This window comes from Leucoraja erinacea, chromosome 4 (assembly GCF_028641065.1).
Source record: "Leucoraja erinacea ecotype New England chromosome 4, Leri_hhj_1, whole genome shotgun sequence".
NCBI lineage: Eukaryota > Metazoa > Chordata > Chondrichthyes > Rajiformes > Rajidae > Leucoraja > Leucoraja erinaceus.
In genome coordinates, this window is record NC_073380.1 from 40,566,178 (window position 1) to 40,583,758 (window position 17,581).

Genomic DNA, 17,581 nt, shown 5'->3' on the forward strand with positions numbered 1-17,581 from the left:
AGCCCACGATGTCTGTGCTAAACTTGCTGACTTAAACTAATCCCATTCACATCACGTTTTCTATCATTCCCTGCATATTTTTGTATCTGTCTAAATCCATGCAGCGCTTTGAATGCCAAAACTGTTTCAGATCCTTGAAATTCACTGCTATTGAACTTGCAATCTAATCACATATCAAAATGTAAAATGGAGTAAAAGTTTTATTGAAATCAAGTTGGAGTAAAGTTCTTGCCATGGCAGCAAACTAAATCCATGCAAAAAAAATAAATATTTGGTTAAATACCAGTTAGAAAAACATTAAACATTTGTTGAATCCTTTCTCAATAGACTGTTTTGTTTTCATTTGGTATTGGTAACAAAATGGTGGGACAAAGTGCTTGGGCAACAGTTTATGTAATGAAAGAAACAAAGGTGAAGTATAATTGAATAGTTCAAAAGAGATCATACTCAGACTTCAGAGGTGAATTATAATATGAGTTTTGCTGTTTAGTATTGAGAGAAATAGAAATTGACAACTTTACTTGCAGTACCATTATAAACAAAGGCTTAATACCATCAGTTTCCCATGATTTAGAATGAAGTGTAACACAGTGTGGTGGAGAGTTGTTGGTTCCTGTAAGTGCAACTAATGTTGTTTTTCTCACTGTTTAATTTGACAACAATCAAAATGGTTACACTGAGCCAAAATTGATAAAATATTTAGCAAACACAGCCAAATTAACATTCCAAATGGAATAGTGATAAATACTTTTTTTATTTTGCATTTTGTTTTTGATTAAAAAATCAAGAATTTATTGTTGATGTTTTTAATCTTGCAGGGAATGAATTTCCAGATTATCTGCTAAAATAACCATTGATATATAGACACAATAAAAACTGTGAAGCATCAAAAATCCAGAACAAACTAACAAAGGTAAGTGTTAATATCCTCATTACAGTTGCAGCTATTCTCAGTAATACAGTTATATCCTGTTTCCTCTAACTGGGAGGTAGACACAGAATGCTGGAGTAACTCAGCAGGACAAGCAGCATCTCTGAAGAGACGGAATGGAGAGATGCTGCCTCTCCCACTGAGTTACTACAGCATTTTGTGTCTACCTTCAATTCAAAGCAGCATCTGCAGTACTTTCCTACATATTTTGTCCTCTAACTGGGATTTGTTTACAATGTGTTCTCCAAATGTTAGTGCTAATTTGTGTTATTTATGAATCATTCATTTATATCGTTTGAGAACTGGAATGTAATGTTAACCATACTCTTTCTTCTAAATCAAGAGAAGTGCTAGCTTGTTTGGTTTAAATATTATTTTAAATATTGTACATATGAACATTATATAAAATTGTTATATGCGTTTCTAATTATATTAAAAACAGTCATTCCTAAGTTTTGAATCTTTTGCAGATGGCATTCATGTTAAAGAGCGAGATATGTCAGACTATCAGATTATCCTGTCCTTAATCTGAAGAGTCACATATATCAAGTGCATCATTGCTAGCTAGTTGCATTATATGTAAAGTATTACTCTACTACATTGGGTTTTTTAATATCATGATTTCCTCATGATATGTGATGTTTGAAGGTGGTCCATCCATAATCTAGCACAGGGATTCCCTGGGATAGGAATAGCCTGATTTTAAAGAAATCCATCTTTCACGCAAATTCGCCCATGAATTTTACAGAATTTTTCTGAACTTTGCTAGCTGGAAAGAAAGTCAAAGTTTAAATAAAAAAACAAATGATCAGATCAGAAACTACAAACCTACACGCAGGTGTTATGGAAAAATTCTGCCAATCCTGAAAGATGTTAGAAAAAGTTGAAGAGATTGTCATGGTAGAAATGGCGCTGCCCTATTTTTTTTTTTAATAACTACTGCTAGCCGGGATTGCATTTTTTTAAATAAAGCCCATAAATCATGTATTTTATTGCTGCATATTGGAAAGCAATTTTATCCTTTAGTGGTTGCATCCATATTATACACATTTTTAATGTGCCGCAGAAATTAGTTTAGTTCAAAAGATGTTTCCATGTCACCGTTTTTATTCATTTAGAATAAAAGTGATTTTGCAGGAGAGCTACTAAAATTGAAAGCTTGGTCAGATCAATCTGACCTGATTTATTTTTCACCCAGATATTATAATTACACCCTTTTGTCTATTTACCATCGTGTCCTGTTTTGTGAGATTAAAACGGTATTTTTGTTATACACAGCCAAATCAAATATGGAATAATTTGTAAGATGGATGCAGTAAGAAAACAGATCACATATTCTAATTTTAGCCAATATAAAATACACCAATTGTTGCCTTTGATAGTTTAATTTATGAAGGCCAGTTGTTAAAATCACTGTAAGTGCCACACGTGAACTAGTAAAAGAAAATGAATAAATGGTATATATATTGGTTTAACAACACATAATATAGTGTGTTGGTGAGTTCTTTCTCTCAATAGACCATAGTAATCAAAAGTAATGAACCTATTATGCGCAGGGCCTCGGAGAGCATCGTATTGCCATATGAGTGCAGTGCACAAAAGGTTTATTAAAGGAAATTAAGGTCCATCATAGCCACACCTGCTCCCCTATTATAAATCTAATACAGGTCACTACTTTCAATCACAACACAGCATTAGATAAGAGAGTCATGTTTCCCATTTAAACTAAGGTAACAGCACATCCTGTTCACTAAATTCCTTTCTGAGGATGCTAAAATTAAGAATGACCTTCATCCAGCAATGACACTGTCAGTTCAATAGAAACAGTAAGTAAGATGCAAACCTATTATGCAATAAGTCTTTTGTTTTGTTTTTTAAGTTATGATAAATGCCAGAAATTATTGGCAATGATTGACACTAATATCTCATTCCCTGTTGCAGATGGATTCAGACATTGAGGAAAAGAGACTACGCACTCGCTCGAAAGGATCTAGGGGTGAGTGGTTGAAAAGTTCAAATTTTATTTTGCTCTACACAGAAGAAGAGAGATTAGTTCCCTTGGAAAACCTCAAATGGGCAGACACTTAATGAATCTTGTCTTTTCTCACTGTGATGCATTCACATGTTAAACAGAGAGAAGGAGTGAGACACTTTTACCCATATACTCCGCTGTCAAGTTTAATAAGGGCAAATAATGAGCAAAATAACAGCTTTTTATTGTTGGTGCTATTTGAAAAGTGTACGTTAAAAATATATATTTCCCTATTGAACTTTAGCCATAAAAACCTTACACACTCTGAGTGCTCGTATAAGCAGATTGACGAAAATAATGCACAAAATGTCTTTTGATGACGATTACAACGTTTCATTTTGAATAATGATCCAACAAATGACAATGGCCACCAGCAGATAAAGTTCCCGTTGGGATTAACACTGAATAACAGTTTTGCATTGAGGACCTAAAGAAGGGTAATTAATGGAGCGGGATGGTGAAATTATTAAGCCTGTATTCCTGGAATGGTACTTGCGTCACTGAATTTAAAAATAAATAACTAAATGTTTCTTTAACTCAGCTGCTACATTTAACCAAGTCTAGAAGATGTACAGTTCAGTGAGAATGGGCGAAATCTGTCCCAAAGTCTTTTTTATAACTCTGGATCCTCAAAGCTTTTCCGCCATCTAGGGGGAGCCCAGAACCAGGGGTCACAGTTTAAGAATAAAGGGTAGGCCATTTAGGACTGAGATGAGGAAAAACATTTTCACTCAGATAATTGATAATCTGTGAAATTCTCTGCCACTGAAGGCAGTGGACCTCAATTCACTAGATATTTTCAAGAGAGAGTTAGATATAGCTTTTAGGGCTAATGGAATCAAGGGATATGGGGAGAAAGCAGGAACGGGGTACTGATTTTGGATGATTAGCCAGATCATATTGAATGGCAGTGCTGGCTCAAAGGGCCGAATGGCCTATTCCTGCACCTATTTTCTATGTTTATATCTATGTTTCTATGTATCTACAAGGCACAAGGCAGATGTCATAAGATCATGTGATAGGAGCAGAATTATGCCATTCGGCCCATCAAGTCTACTCCGCCATTCAATCATACAATAATACTTTACAATAATACTTTATTAGCCAAGTATGTTTTGCAACATATACGAGGAATTTCATTTGCCAAGTCAGTCATACAAATAAAAAGGAACAGAATACACAGCATGCATTTTAACATAAACATCCACCACAGTGACTCCTCCACATTCCTCACTGTGATGGAAGGCAAAAAAAAAGATCAATCTCTTCCTTCTTTGTCCTCCCGCGGTCGGGGACCTAGAGCCTTCCATTGACGGGATGGTCTTACCCCCGTGGCCGGCGGGGTTCAGGCCCCCCACATCAGGGCAATCACTCCTGCATTGGGGGAGTTAAATCTCTTCCCTTCTTTGTTCTCCCACGGTCGGAGGCCTCGAGCCGTCCGTTGATGGGACAATCTTGACTCCCGTAGCTAGCGGTGTTTGGGCCCTCCGTGTCGGGGCGATCACTGCTGCATCGGGGGGGACCTCAGCTCCCCCGCATCGAGCGATCAGACCCCGGGTCGGGGCTTGTCGGACCTTCTGCGTCTTTGGAGCTCCCGACATCCACGGTCTCTCCCGAGACTGCGAGCTCTTGATGTTAAAGTCCACAGGCCGTGGTTGGAGCATCAATCCCAGGCAAGGGATCAGCTCAGATGGTAAGTCCATGCCCTGCGGTGGGGCTCAAAGTCAGTCTCGAGGAGGCCTCCAGCTCCACGATGTTAGGCCGCAGAGCGACCGGAGATACGACCCGGGAAACAATCGCATCTCCGGCAAGGTAAGACACTGAAATAAAATTTTCCCCAGACCCCCTCCCCCACCCTCCACATAAAACATTTACACAAACTTTTAAGACGCACTAAAAATAACAACAAAAAAAACAAACGGACTGTTGGCGAGGCTGCCAATCGTGTGGTGGAATGTGGTCGGGAATGGACCATGATATGGACTGCAAATAGTACACCAAACCAATTGCAGTATCTGTCGTAAATACATTCTTCACCAAACCAGAACAATGTATTGCACATTCAAGATTCAAGATTCAAGATTCAAGATTCAATTTAATTGTCATTTGGACCCTTTGAGATCCAAACGAAATGCCGTTTCTGCAGCCATACATTACAAACAAATAAACCCAAGACACAACATAATTTACATAAACATCCATCACATCGCTGTGATGGAAGGCCAAAAAAACTTATCTCTCCTCTGCACTCTCCCCCCCGATGTCAGAGTCAAAGTCAAAGCCCCCGGCTGGCGATGGCGATTGTCCCGCGGCCATTAAAGCCACGCCAGGTGGTGCGAGGTCGCACACCGGGTCTTGGTGTTAGAGCCCCCGGCGTGCGTTCGCAGAGTCCCGCGGCCATTCCAAGCCGCGCGGGGCGGTGCTGTAAGGCCCCGCTCCAGGAGCTCTTCGACCCCGCAACTCGGGCGGGAGAAGTCGCCGTTGCGAGAGCCCTGAAAAGCGGTCTCCCTCCAGGGACCCGCGGGCTCCCGGTGCCGCCGTCCGCCAGACCCGCAGTTGCAGCCTCTGAATCTCCGGAGGTCGGGCTGCGGCAGCTGCAGCGCTCCACCACCGCTCCACCCGCTCCGGACTCGGCCAGCTCCGCGACGGTGAGGTGAGTCGTCGGCACCAGAGTCCCCGGTCTTCTCCTGTTGGAGGCCGCTCCTCGTTGCAGCCCCAACGACAACGGAGACCCGACAAAGAAAAGGTCGGGTCTCCCGTGCAGGGAGAGATTTAAAAGTTACCCCCTCCCTCCCACACACACACCCCAACAAAAAATAACAAAAACTACATAGAAACATAGACAAAAAATAATAAAAAACGCAGACGGGCTGCAGAGGCCGCTGCTGACGAGAGTCGCGCCGCCTACCAGTGAAGGGGTAGGCGGCGCGACTCTTCTAGCCTCTTCAAAATGCTAGCATGCATGCTAGCCTCTTCAAAATAGTTGCTCATAAAGAATAACACAGCGTAAAATCTACAATGTCATAATATTATCATGCCGTTTTGACATCAAATTTCTAGCAGTATTCCCAATCGCAATGTCAATTTTCTCGTTTTGAGGCAAATCTTCAGGTGAACTTTGGCACACGGATGACAGTGTCTCTCCAGTAATCTCCTTTGTTTACTACCACTTCTGTCATAGGGCAGCTCCTACGTTTCAAACATTTCGTACAACCGTCCTTGGTGATGTCTGTGCAGTAGTGTCCTTCTATGCAGTTGCAAACAACAGCATCGAGTGTAGGAGAACACGCCTTGATTTCAGTGGCTCCTTCACAAATGGTACATTTAACGCATTCCTTGGACCCATTGGAATTACCTTGATAGGTACCATTATCACAGGGCCGACAGATTGTTCCAGAATCCTGTGTGCAGTGCTCTTGCACTTAAGAACCTGGCTCACATTTTGAACAACAAATGTCCTTTTATTTATATTCATTTACGTTGCATAAAATTTTGGAGTAGCCAGGCATCGCAGCAACTTTTACCTCCAGGAATATGGCCAGCAAATGCCATTTTCGCATTGTGTACGACGGCTCCAGTCTCCAGCAAGCAAAGGATACCAGTGGTGATGGCTGGTCTATCTGTTTCTCCTAACCCCATTCTCCTGCCTTCTACCCATAACTATTGACACCCATACTAATCAAGAATTTATCTATCTCTGCCTTAAAAATATCCATTGACTTGAACTCCGCATCCTTCTGTGGCAAAGAATTCCACAGATTCACCACCCTCTGACGAGAGAAATTCCTCCTCATCTCTTTCCTAAAGGAATGTCCTTTAATTCTGAAGCTGTGATCTCTGGTCCTAAAATTTCCCACTAGTGGAAACTCCTCTCCACATCCACTCTATCCAAGTCTTTCACTAGTGGGCTTTCACTAGTCTAGTGGCATACTCCCCAGGTGGCTAATGAATATGTCTACACCGATACACATGAAGCTTGGCAGCATCTAGGATAAGGCATCTACCATCGGCAATGTTTGTTTCCTCCATTGCTGGTACTCGGTGGCTACAGGGGTAACTTTCTGCACTGTACTGCCATTATTCTTCTTTAATAGCAAGTAGAATTTGCCAAACGCACCACCTCAACCATCTCTATGCATAAGAACACCACCATTTAAAGGCACTCCTTCGTCACATATCATCTTGACTTAAATATACTTAAATTTTTCCTTTTAGATAAAAGACACAAAGTTCCAGAGTAACTCAGCAGATCAGGCAGTATCTCTGTAAAACATGGATAGGTGATGATTCGGTTTGGAACCCAGAGTCTGAAGAAGCATCCTGACCCAATCGTCATCTCTCCATGTTCTCCAGAGATGTTCTTTGACCTGCTGAGTTACTCCAGCATGTTGTGTTTTTTTTCTCAAACCAACATTTCCGGGTTGTCGTTTTCACATCATTGTTCTTTTGTTATCACCTGATCTAAATCCAGGAACTCTCAACTCAAAAGCACCATAGGGCAAAGTAAAAACAAAATCTGTAAATGTTGGATATCTGAAATAAAAACAGATGCTGTAAGTATTCAGCGTGTTTGTCAAAACTGTGGAGAAAGAAACAGGTTTAATGTTTCAGGATGAAGACTCTTTGTTACAAGAAAGAAAGAAAAATCTTTTTTTTCTTTTTCCGTTCTTTGACCTGAACCTTTATCTCTATTTCTATTTCTTCAGTTCCCAAAGGACTGCTGGAGTTCAAGGAAATATCACACTACTCAAGGGCAGTCAGTGATGGGCAGTTAATACCAGCTATAACATTGATGACAAGACCCCATATATGATCAAAAGAACAATTGTTCCAATCTCAGCTAAGAGCTTGTTTGAATTTTTCTCTATCTCCATATTGCACGGTAGCCAATTAAAATGTGTCCACAAAAAGTAATTGTGCAGATGATACTGGAAAGCATGTTAAGTGATTGGATGATCCAGAGGAATAAAAAAATCTGGAAAAACATGATTACATTTTTCTAAAACTACATTACAATACAATATAATAATACTTTATTAGTCAAGTATGTTTTGCAACATACGAGGAATTTCATTTGCCAAGTTGGTCATACAAATAAAACGCAACAGAAGACACAAAATGCATTTTAACATAAACATCCACCACAGTGACTCCTCCATATTCCTCACTGTGATGGAAGGCAAAAAAAAGTTCATTCTTCTTCCCTTCTTTGTCCTCCCGCGGTCCGGGACCTAGAGCCTTCCATTGACGGGACGATCTTATCCCCGTGGCCGGCGGGGTTCAGGCCCCCCTGTGTCAGGACAATCGCTCCTGCATTGGGGGGGGGGAGGAATCTCAGCTCCCCCGTGCCCAGTGATTGGAGCCCAGGTCGTGACTTGTCGAACCTACTGCGTCATTGGAGCTCCCGACATCCACGGTCTCTCCCGAGACCACGAGCTCTCAATGGTAAAGTTTGCAGTCTGCGGTTGGAGCGATGCCAGGCAAGGGATTGTCCCCGATGGTAAGTCCACACCCCGCAGTGGGGCTCAAAGTCACTCCAGAGCGAGGCTTCCAGTTCCAAGATGTTAGGCCGCAGAGCGACCGCAGATACGACCTGGAAAAAGTAATCGCATCTCACACAGTGAAAGAGATAGTTTTTTTTGACTTGCCATTCCCCCACAGACCCCCTCCCCAACATTAAACAAACAATAAACAGAAAACATCCTTTCAAAACACTCAAGAAAAGAACAAAAAAAAACCATCGAAAAAACAGACAGACTGTTGGTGAGGCAGCCAATCGTACGGCACCCCCGGTGATATTTGCTCAAATAATCTAGAAACAAATAATGTTTTACCTGACTGGGTGCTACTTGATTTAAGTTTAAATTCAAATTTAAGTTTCTATTCAGCCAAGGTGCCAGGAGGAATATGCAGTATAGGATACAAAGGACATTAATTATCACATACACCAATTGGCGTAGTGAAATTTGACTTGCCATGTAGCACACAGATGTAAAGATAAGGACACAACATTCCGCAATTTAACACGGCAACATAAAAAACATCCCTCCACAATGCGATCCCACTGTGGGGGAAGGCCGAAGCCAAGTCCGGGGTCACCATCCCCAAAACGCCACCCATAGTCCCGGCCTATGGTAGGCCTCCGCAGGATGTCGCTACGGGGCCGATGTTCCAGGCCCTCTCTCGCCGGTGATGGTGCTCCGGCGTTGAGAGAACCCTTTCAGTGGCTTGGGATGCCTGGAACGGCCGCTTCCTTACTGGAGACAGCAGCTTCCGAAGCCGACAGACTGCGCTGGATGGTGCTCCACCACTGGCGATCTCGACGAGAGATCCCAGGCTCCCGATGTTAAAGTTCAGCACCATTGCCCGCAGCTGGCCGCTCCACAGTCCCGCAGCTCCGCGATGTTCACCTGCGGACTCAGCATTCCGGAGCTCCAGCACGGCAACCCGGCAAGGCATCGCCCACTCCGCTCTGCGATAGCGCTCCAGCGCTGTGCCGCCACCGAAGCCAAGGTTCTGGGGGGTCACCCTCGGGAAACGCCGCTCCAGGCCCGCTGGTAGGCTGCGAGGACGGGTCGACGGTGCCGCCCGGAGAAAAGCCACCTCTCCGACCAGGTCTTTTAAACTGAAAAGCAGTTTCCCCTACCAAACCTATCCCCCCTCAAGTATATTGTCCAAATGCCATACCCGTATAGGACTGGTTTCGCCCCAGATAGGTTCTAACAGCTGGATTGAGAAAATTTGTGTGTTCAATTCAATTACTATATAGACAAAAGGATCGCACAAAATACAAGTATCACCAACGAAATTACAACTAGTTAAAACTTTGATTTAATTCAAAATAAAACAGAAAATACTAGATATATTCGGAATGCCAAGCTGCATCTGTGGGAAGGGAAACCTTGCTTCCATTTTCAGATGTTGTTAGAACTGGAAATTAGGTTAAAAACATTTTTTTTAAGAGAAACACAGCAAATTTAATTTTGATTGAACATTGTTTCAAATTGCATCCATATGAGAAGTGTTTAAGAAGGAACTGCAGATGCCAGTGTGGGCAAGTTCGGCCAAAGGGCCTGTTTCCACACTGTATCACTCTATGACTCTAACTCTTTTAAACTTAAAACTCTTTTAAATTTAAACTTAAACTCTATCGTGCATGCTCAAGTATATTGTCCAAATGGAAGTTTATTATACAAACACTGAGAGACTGTCTGGTTTCCTGTGGCCCCAGAAGTAACAAACTTGGTGTCCTGGGGTATTGGACCTGCACCAAACCGTTGACAGTTTTTACAATTTGGCTGCTGTTGCTACATATTGGGTTTTTTCTGAGTGCTCTAGTTTCCTTCCACATTCCAAAGATGTGCATGTTAATAGATTAATTGGCTTCTGTAACATGTCCCTAGAGTGTAGGATAGAAGTAATGTATGCATTATCGCTGGTCGACGCAGACTCGGTGAGCCGAAGAGCGCGTTTCTACTCAGTATCTCTAAACTAAACTAAACTATTCTAATTCCACAGTCTAAAATCTTCCTGTTGTTTTCAAGCCATGTAATATGCTGCTCAGAATATGGAATAAAATGGGATTTCTCATGAGCAAATCCCCATATCTTGAAATTATAGCAACATTGATATCTTCCCAACGGTTCATTTTAGACTGAAGCTTCTTGCTTGGCATTCCAAGGGAGAGATGGCATCCTGGTTGATTCCAGGTCACATGATTACTGTCAGAGCTATTCACCACATTTTCTGCATTTGCTTCATTGGTCCTTATCTCTGATGCTTCACACCCATCCCAATCTAACACTGCTCTCAAGATGTGAATACATTCATGGGTGATTTGGCGCAAAGCTAAGCTATGAATAATCTTGTCGGGGGATTTGACAAAGGAAATTCTAACAAGAATCAGCAATAGCAGGAATGCTATTAACCCAATGGTGAGCTTTGGGATCTCAGGGCAAATGGTGCAGCTAAAAGTAGACAACCATTCAACTGCTCTGTTAAGTACTTCAGTGTTTCTTCAGAGTTGTCCATATTGTAGAATCAATGCCTTGCTGTACCAATGGTCTGTCCTATCATGTGTGGGTTATGTATTGGAAACATAGAAAATAGATGCAGGAGTAAGCCATTCGGCCCTTCAACCCAGCACCGCCAGTTAATATGATCATAGCTGATCATCCAAAATCAGTACCTTGTTCCTGCTTCCTCCCCATACCCCTTGATTCCTAGCCCTAAGAGCTATATCTAACTCTCTCTTTTATCAAGAATAATGCAATTACTGGATAGCCCTGAACTGGACTTGGACTATAAACTTGGTTCACCTGAGACTAAATAATGATTTGCACTCTCTGCCTAAACTTACCTTAGCTTCTTCTTCAAAAATATTAATTTAGATCTGTTAAACATGATGTACTTTTAAAAATCTCTTTTAGCTCGCTCTCATTCTTTCATATTGTATGTGCTGATATCAGGTAAGGCTCTTGGCCAGAAGCAAAACATTGCCAAAACATAGAAACTTGATCTCTGCTGGACACTGGGATGGGAAATGTATTCTCTTTCCATTTAGTCCGATGTCAGCACATTTGTAGAAGAGAAATATGGATCACAGAAATTGTAATCCTCAGTTTCCTCCCTAAATATCCAACCATGTGCATCTAAATTTACACGATTCCAACTGTTCCACATCATAGAAGGTTTGAAGATAGAAGAGTGCAGACACTAGAATCTCTATAAAGCACTAAATACTGGGGGAATTCAAAGGGTGAGGCAGCCACATGGGGAGAAATGGACAGGTGATGCTTCTGTTTTGAACCCTTCTTCATCCAAGAAAGGACGGAGGTTCTTTTAGGCCAATTTCATGATTCAAAATGGTTTTGTACAGATAACTTGAATCTCCATCAGTGGGCCCATGAAATGAACCCCTGGCCACATTCTCAGATTCTTATTACACCTGTATAGGAGGCTAGCTCATTTAAACTCTTTTTCGATGAGTTTCAATTCATTTACCTCATGATAATTTACCTCAAGATTGTTTCTGAAAGACAAAGGTGGAATGACCGAATAACACTGCAAAGAACATCTGCTCTTCCATGCTTCTCTGTGCTGTAAGGCAGACACTCTACCGCTGTGCCACTGTGCTGCAGTGTTCTCTAACATATGTGTGTTCTCCAGCACACATTTAGCATACTGTATGTATACACACACGAAATTTCAAATGTCAATGGAAACTTTCTTATCAGCAGTGCATACTGGAAAATCATGGGTATGTAGTCCATAGAGTCATACAAAGTGGAAACAGGCCCTTCGACCCAACTTGCCCATTCTGGCCAACATGTCCCAGCTACACTAGTCCCACCAGCCTGCATTTGGCCTACTTTTCTCTAAATCTGTCCTATCCACGTACCTGTTGAATTACTTCTTACAAATTGGGATAGTCCATGCTTCAACTGCCTCCTCTGGCAGCTCATTCCACACACGCACCACCCTTAGTGTGAAAATGTTACCCCTCAGATTCTTATTAAATCTTTTCCCCTCCACCTTTAATCTCTGTCCTTTGGTCCTCGATTCCCCTACTCTGGGCAAGAGACTCAGTCATCATGTTCGTGTTAGACATTTATTGACTGGGAGCAGAAGGTCCATGATATTTCCCATTACTTGCAGCTCACAGTTGAGACTCCAATTGAAAAGTGAACTTGCCTCCATTTTTGGACACCCATTGAAAAATCCACTGCCAACAGTACAAGGAAAGTGCAAAAACAAAGTATTTTTTAAATGCATTAAAAAAGAAGGGAAAATAAACTGTCAAATCTTTGTATTGATTACGGCAGTGAAAACTACATTATTTGCATCTATGCAAGACAAATATGGAATTGTCTTGTGTAGACTATCATGAAACATGCCGTAGAATTTTGTAATCTCTGCTGGTGTGATACTAATAGCTGGGAGCACCAGAGCATAAAAATCTAATTTTGTTCAGTGGAGTGCCATGCGGATCAGCAATGCCATCTGAATACGTAGATGGATGCCAGTTTGCCTGGTTCTCTGTGGGTTTACTTGCTGGTGAATCCAAGTCATTGCCTCCAGAATTTCAAAATGCATGCATTAAATTTGCTTTGAAGCAAAAGAATAAAGTCAATAATACTTTTTGAACGTTCCATTCTGGCATTTTTACTCTTTGTTTAGTTGGCTTTACAGGAGTTATGAAAAATGGTTCTCTACCTGTGCCATAGCTTGATGCCAGATTTCCGTTTAAATTAAAAAAAAGTGCTGTTAAACTGTGATAAGCAGAAGACAAATCAAATTTACTCTCTTTGCTCCATCTATACTTCCAAATCACATAATTACAGTCATGGCACATAAAATGCACTAATACACTGTATATCATTTGGCAGGGCAGGAGTAATCTCTATTCATAGCCTGACTGTTCAGTGTTCAGTCTATCTACCCATGTCAGCCTCACACTCATACAGTGCGAGAATAAATATGTCTCTCCTTTTGTTGCTATTGCAGTCATTTTGTTCACCTTTTATTGTCAGAGCACAGGTAAAAAAATTAAAAGTAATTTGGGAGCCTAAAATATTTCTCGGTCGTAACATGATTACTTGGTTTCCCAATAAAATGTGAAAGTGTTACGGCACTGATTACAGAAATTCTCCTTTCAGTAGCAGGCTGAATTTGGAGTACCCAGCAAAGCAAAGCCTATGTGTTGTGGTGAGCGGTGGCTCTGAGAGGAATAGTGCTGATGCAGGATAGTGTGGGTGGTATGGAGCAGCAATTATAGACACAAGAGGTCTAACCTCTTACACAGCATCACACTGAAAGAACGCAGCTTGACAGTTAAAAGAAAACTAAAAAATGGGTCTCGCATTTGTAATTTTGGACTGAAATGTTGCTATCTTTATGTTCATCACTTAATGTAAATCAATAGCATTGGCTGATAGAGACACAAGCGAGTGGGGTGCTGGGATCTTGAGCAAAAAAAAACAGTGCTGGAGGAACTCAAGGGTCAGGCATCATCTGTGAAAAGAATGGATAGACTATGTTTTGTGTCTGGATGCTCCTTCAGACATAGAAAGCTGAGGGGAAAAAGCTGGAAATGAGATTGTGAGTTGGGGCAAAACCTGGCAAGTGATAGGTGGCTACAGGTGAAGGAGGGTGACAGACAGATGGATGGAGTAATTGACAAAGCTAGAGGTGAAAAGAAGACAAAAGGGCATCAGATAAGGAAAGGAAGTGACGTTTTAAGCCAGAGCAAGTAATATGAGTAGAAAGGCACATGAGGGAGGGGAAACAGGGATACAAGTGAAATAGTTTCATAGTCAAGCAGCATGGAAACAGGCCCTTTGACCCAACTTGTCCATGCTCGACAAGATGCCCTCTCTATGATAGTCCCACCTGCCTGCATTTGACTAATATCCCACTAAACCTTTATTATCCATGTACCTGTCCAAATGTCTTTTAAATGGTGTTATGATACCTGCTGCAACTACCTAATGCCTTGTTCCATATATCCACCACACTTTAGCTGAAAAATGTGTCCCTCAGATTCCTGTTAAATCTTTCCCTTCTCACCTTAAAGCTATGTCATCAGGTTCTCAATTAGCCAACTCTGGATAAAATACTTTGCATTCACCCTAACCCCCCTGCCCATGATTTTATACACTCAATAAGGTCACCCCTTATTCTACTGCACTCAAAGGAATAAAGTCCTAGTCTGCCCAACCTTTCCCTATAATCAGCCCTTCATGCTCGAGCAACATCTTTCCTATCTACCTGTGACTCCACCTTCAAGGAACTACGTGCCTGTACTCCGAGATCCCTCTGCTCTACAACGCTCCCAGGGCTCTGCCATTCACTTCCCAAAATGTGACAATTTACACTTATCTGCATTAAACTCCATTCCTCAGTCCATTTGCCCTGTAGATCAAGAGCCTGTCGCAATTTTTGACAACCATCATCATTTTGTATAATATTACCCACTTCAGTGTCATCCGATAAATTACAAATCATGCCTTGTTCATTCTTATCTATATCGTTGATATAAACTTCAAACTGCTGTATCCCCAAAACCGATCCTTTGGCACACCACTAATCACAGGCTTCCCTTATGAAAAACCACCTTCCATAATCATCCTCTGCTTTCTTCTATGAAGCTAATTCTCTATCCAGTTGCCTAGTTCTCCCTGTATTCCATGCGATCTAACCTTCCCGAGCAATCCACACTGTGGAACCTTATCTCAGCTTAGACCTCCTCGACCATTAAACTGACTGTCCTCAAGACATTTCCATTATTTATCATAATCATTATCATAATCATATTTTATTAGGCAAGTAAATACAACAAATGAGGAATTTGATTTGCCGCACAGTCGTACCAACAAAAAGCAACAGAACACACAAAATACATTTTAACATAAACATCCACCACAGTGATTCCTCCACGTTCCTCACTGTAATGGAAGGCGAAAAAAAGTTAAATCTCTCCGTTCGTTGTCCTCCAGCAGTCGGGGGCCTCTAACCTTCTATTGTCGGGACGATCTTACTCCCATAGCCAGCGGCGGGCACTCCTCGTCAGGGCGATCAAGCTCCTGCATCGGGGGCATTCTCAGGTCCCCCGCGCCGGGCGATCTACCCCGGGTCATGGCTAGTCGAACGTTGTGCGGCTTTTGGAGCTTCCCGACATCGGTCTCAACCCGAGATTGCGAGCCCTTGATATTAAAGTCCACGGGCCACGGTTGGAGCGTCGAACCCAGGCAAGGAATCGGCTCCGATGGTAAGTCCACGCCACCACAGTGGGGCTCAAGTCAGTCCCGAGCAAGGCCTCCAGCTCCATGATGTTAGGCCGCAGAGTGACCGGAGATACAATTCAGAAAACAATCGCATCTCCGGCAAGGTAAGAGATTTCCCCCGACCCCCCCCCCCCCCCCCCCACCGCCCACTCCCTACATAAAAACAAACCAGAGAAGATTAACAAATACTTTAAAAACACTACAAATAACAAAAAAAGGACAAAAAGGACAGACAGACTGTAGGCGAGGCTGCCATTGAAGCGCCACCCGGTGGTAACTGTTATAGGTTTCCCAGCCTTCATCCCATTCTCCATAGTAAAAGCAGAGAAACAATACTAATTTAGCACCTTGCTCGTCTCCTGCGACTCCATACATAGATGGTGCGTTGGTTTCTCAGGAACCCTATTCTATCTCCAGTTACCCTCTTTCCCTTGATGCACATAAAATATCATTAATACTATCTGCCAAAGCTATCTCCTGCTCCCTGTTTGCCCTTCTGATATCCTTCTTAAGTGTGCTCCCCGCATCCCGAAATTCCTCCAGGGAAACACTTGATCCCAACTGATTATACCTGTCCCATACCACCACCAGGCGCATGTGGCAAGGAATCAATTCCATTGCTGATTACCAGAAAGTTAGCACCACCACCCCCCCCCCCCCCCCCCCCCCCCCAACGCCACCCTTCCTGACGAGCTAAACCACTTCTATGCTCGCTTTGACCGGGACAACAAAACTCCAGCCACCAAAGTTGCTCCACCTCCGAATAAACAACCCCTCAGTCTCTCCACCTCTGCTGTACAAGAAGCACTGAGCAAGGTGAATGAGCACAAAGCTGCCGGCCCCGATGGCATCCCCGGGCGGGTGCTCAGGGCATGTGCTGGACAACTATCCCTAGTCTTCACTGACATTTTCAATCTGTCACTGGCCCAGGGTGTTGTCCCCACTTGCCTCAAGACATCAGCCATCGTGCCAGTGCCCAAACAATCAGCTACAGGGAGTCTCACCAATTTCCGCCCAGTGGCACTCACCCCAGTCATTGCAAAGTGCTTTGAGCAGCTGATCTTGGCTCACCTCAAAGCCAGCCTCCCCCCCACACTGGACCCCCATCAGTATGCCTACCGGACCAACAGGTCTACAGAGGACGCCATATCGGCGGCCCTACACTCTGCCCTGACCCACCTGAACAGCAATAACACCTACATCAGGATGCTGTTCATTGATTTCAGCTCCGCCCTTAACACTGTCATTCCCGCCAGCTTGATCACCAAACTCAGCGGACTTGGCATCTCCACCTCCCTCTGCAACTGGACACTGGATTTCCTCACCAACAGACCACAGTCTGTTAGGGTCAACAACCTCACCTCCTCCACTATAACACTGAACCGGTGTGCCACAGGGCTGTGTGCTCAGCCCTCTCCTCTACTCTCTCTTCACCCATGAGTGCATCCCTAAGAATGGATCCAACGCCATCATTAAATTTGCCCGCGACACCACGGTGGTACGGCTGATCAGTGACAATGACGAGTCCACCTACAGGGATGAGGTCCAGCATCTGACAGCCTGGTGTGCCAACAATAACCTCGTCCTCAACTCCAAGAAGACGAAGGAAATTATTGTTGACTTCAGGAAGATCAGAGGGGGCAGACATACCCCCATCCATATAAACGGGACTGAGGTGGAGCGCGTCTCCAACTACAAATTCCTCGGGGTACATATCTCGGAGGATCTGTCCTGGTCCCTCAACACCTCCAAGCTGATCAAAAAGGCGCAGCAGCGCCTTTACTTCCTAAGGAGGCTCAAGAAAGCTCACTTGTCCCCCCAGATCCTGACCAA

At 43.1% G+C, this 17,581-nt stretch overlaps 1 protein-coding gene across 2 annotated transcripts in view; it reads left to right on the forward strand.

Moving 5' to 3' along the window:
• Positions 1-806: 806 nt before the first annotated feature.
• st18 (ST18 C2H2C-type zinc finger transcription factor) overlaps positions 807-17,581 on the forward strand; it is a 122,355-nt gene continuing 105,580 nt past the window's right edge. For both annotated transcript variants that reach the window (XM_055634085.1, XM_055634087.1), the window contains exons 1-2: positions 807-913; positions 2,873-2,927. In XM_055634085.1, coding sequence (XP_055490060.1) covers positions 2,873-2,927 — 55 coding nt within the window. In that variant the 5' untranslated portion in view covers positions 807-913. The remainder of the gene's footprint in view (positions 914-2,872; positions 2,928-17,581) is intronic.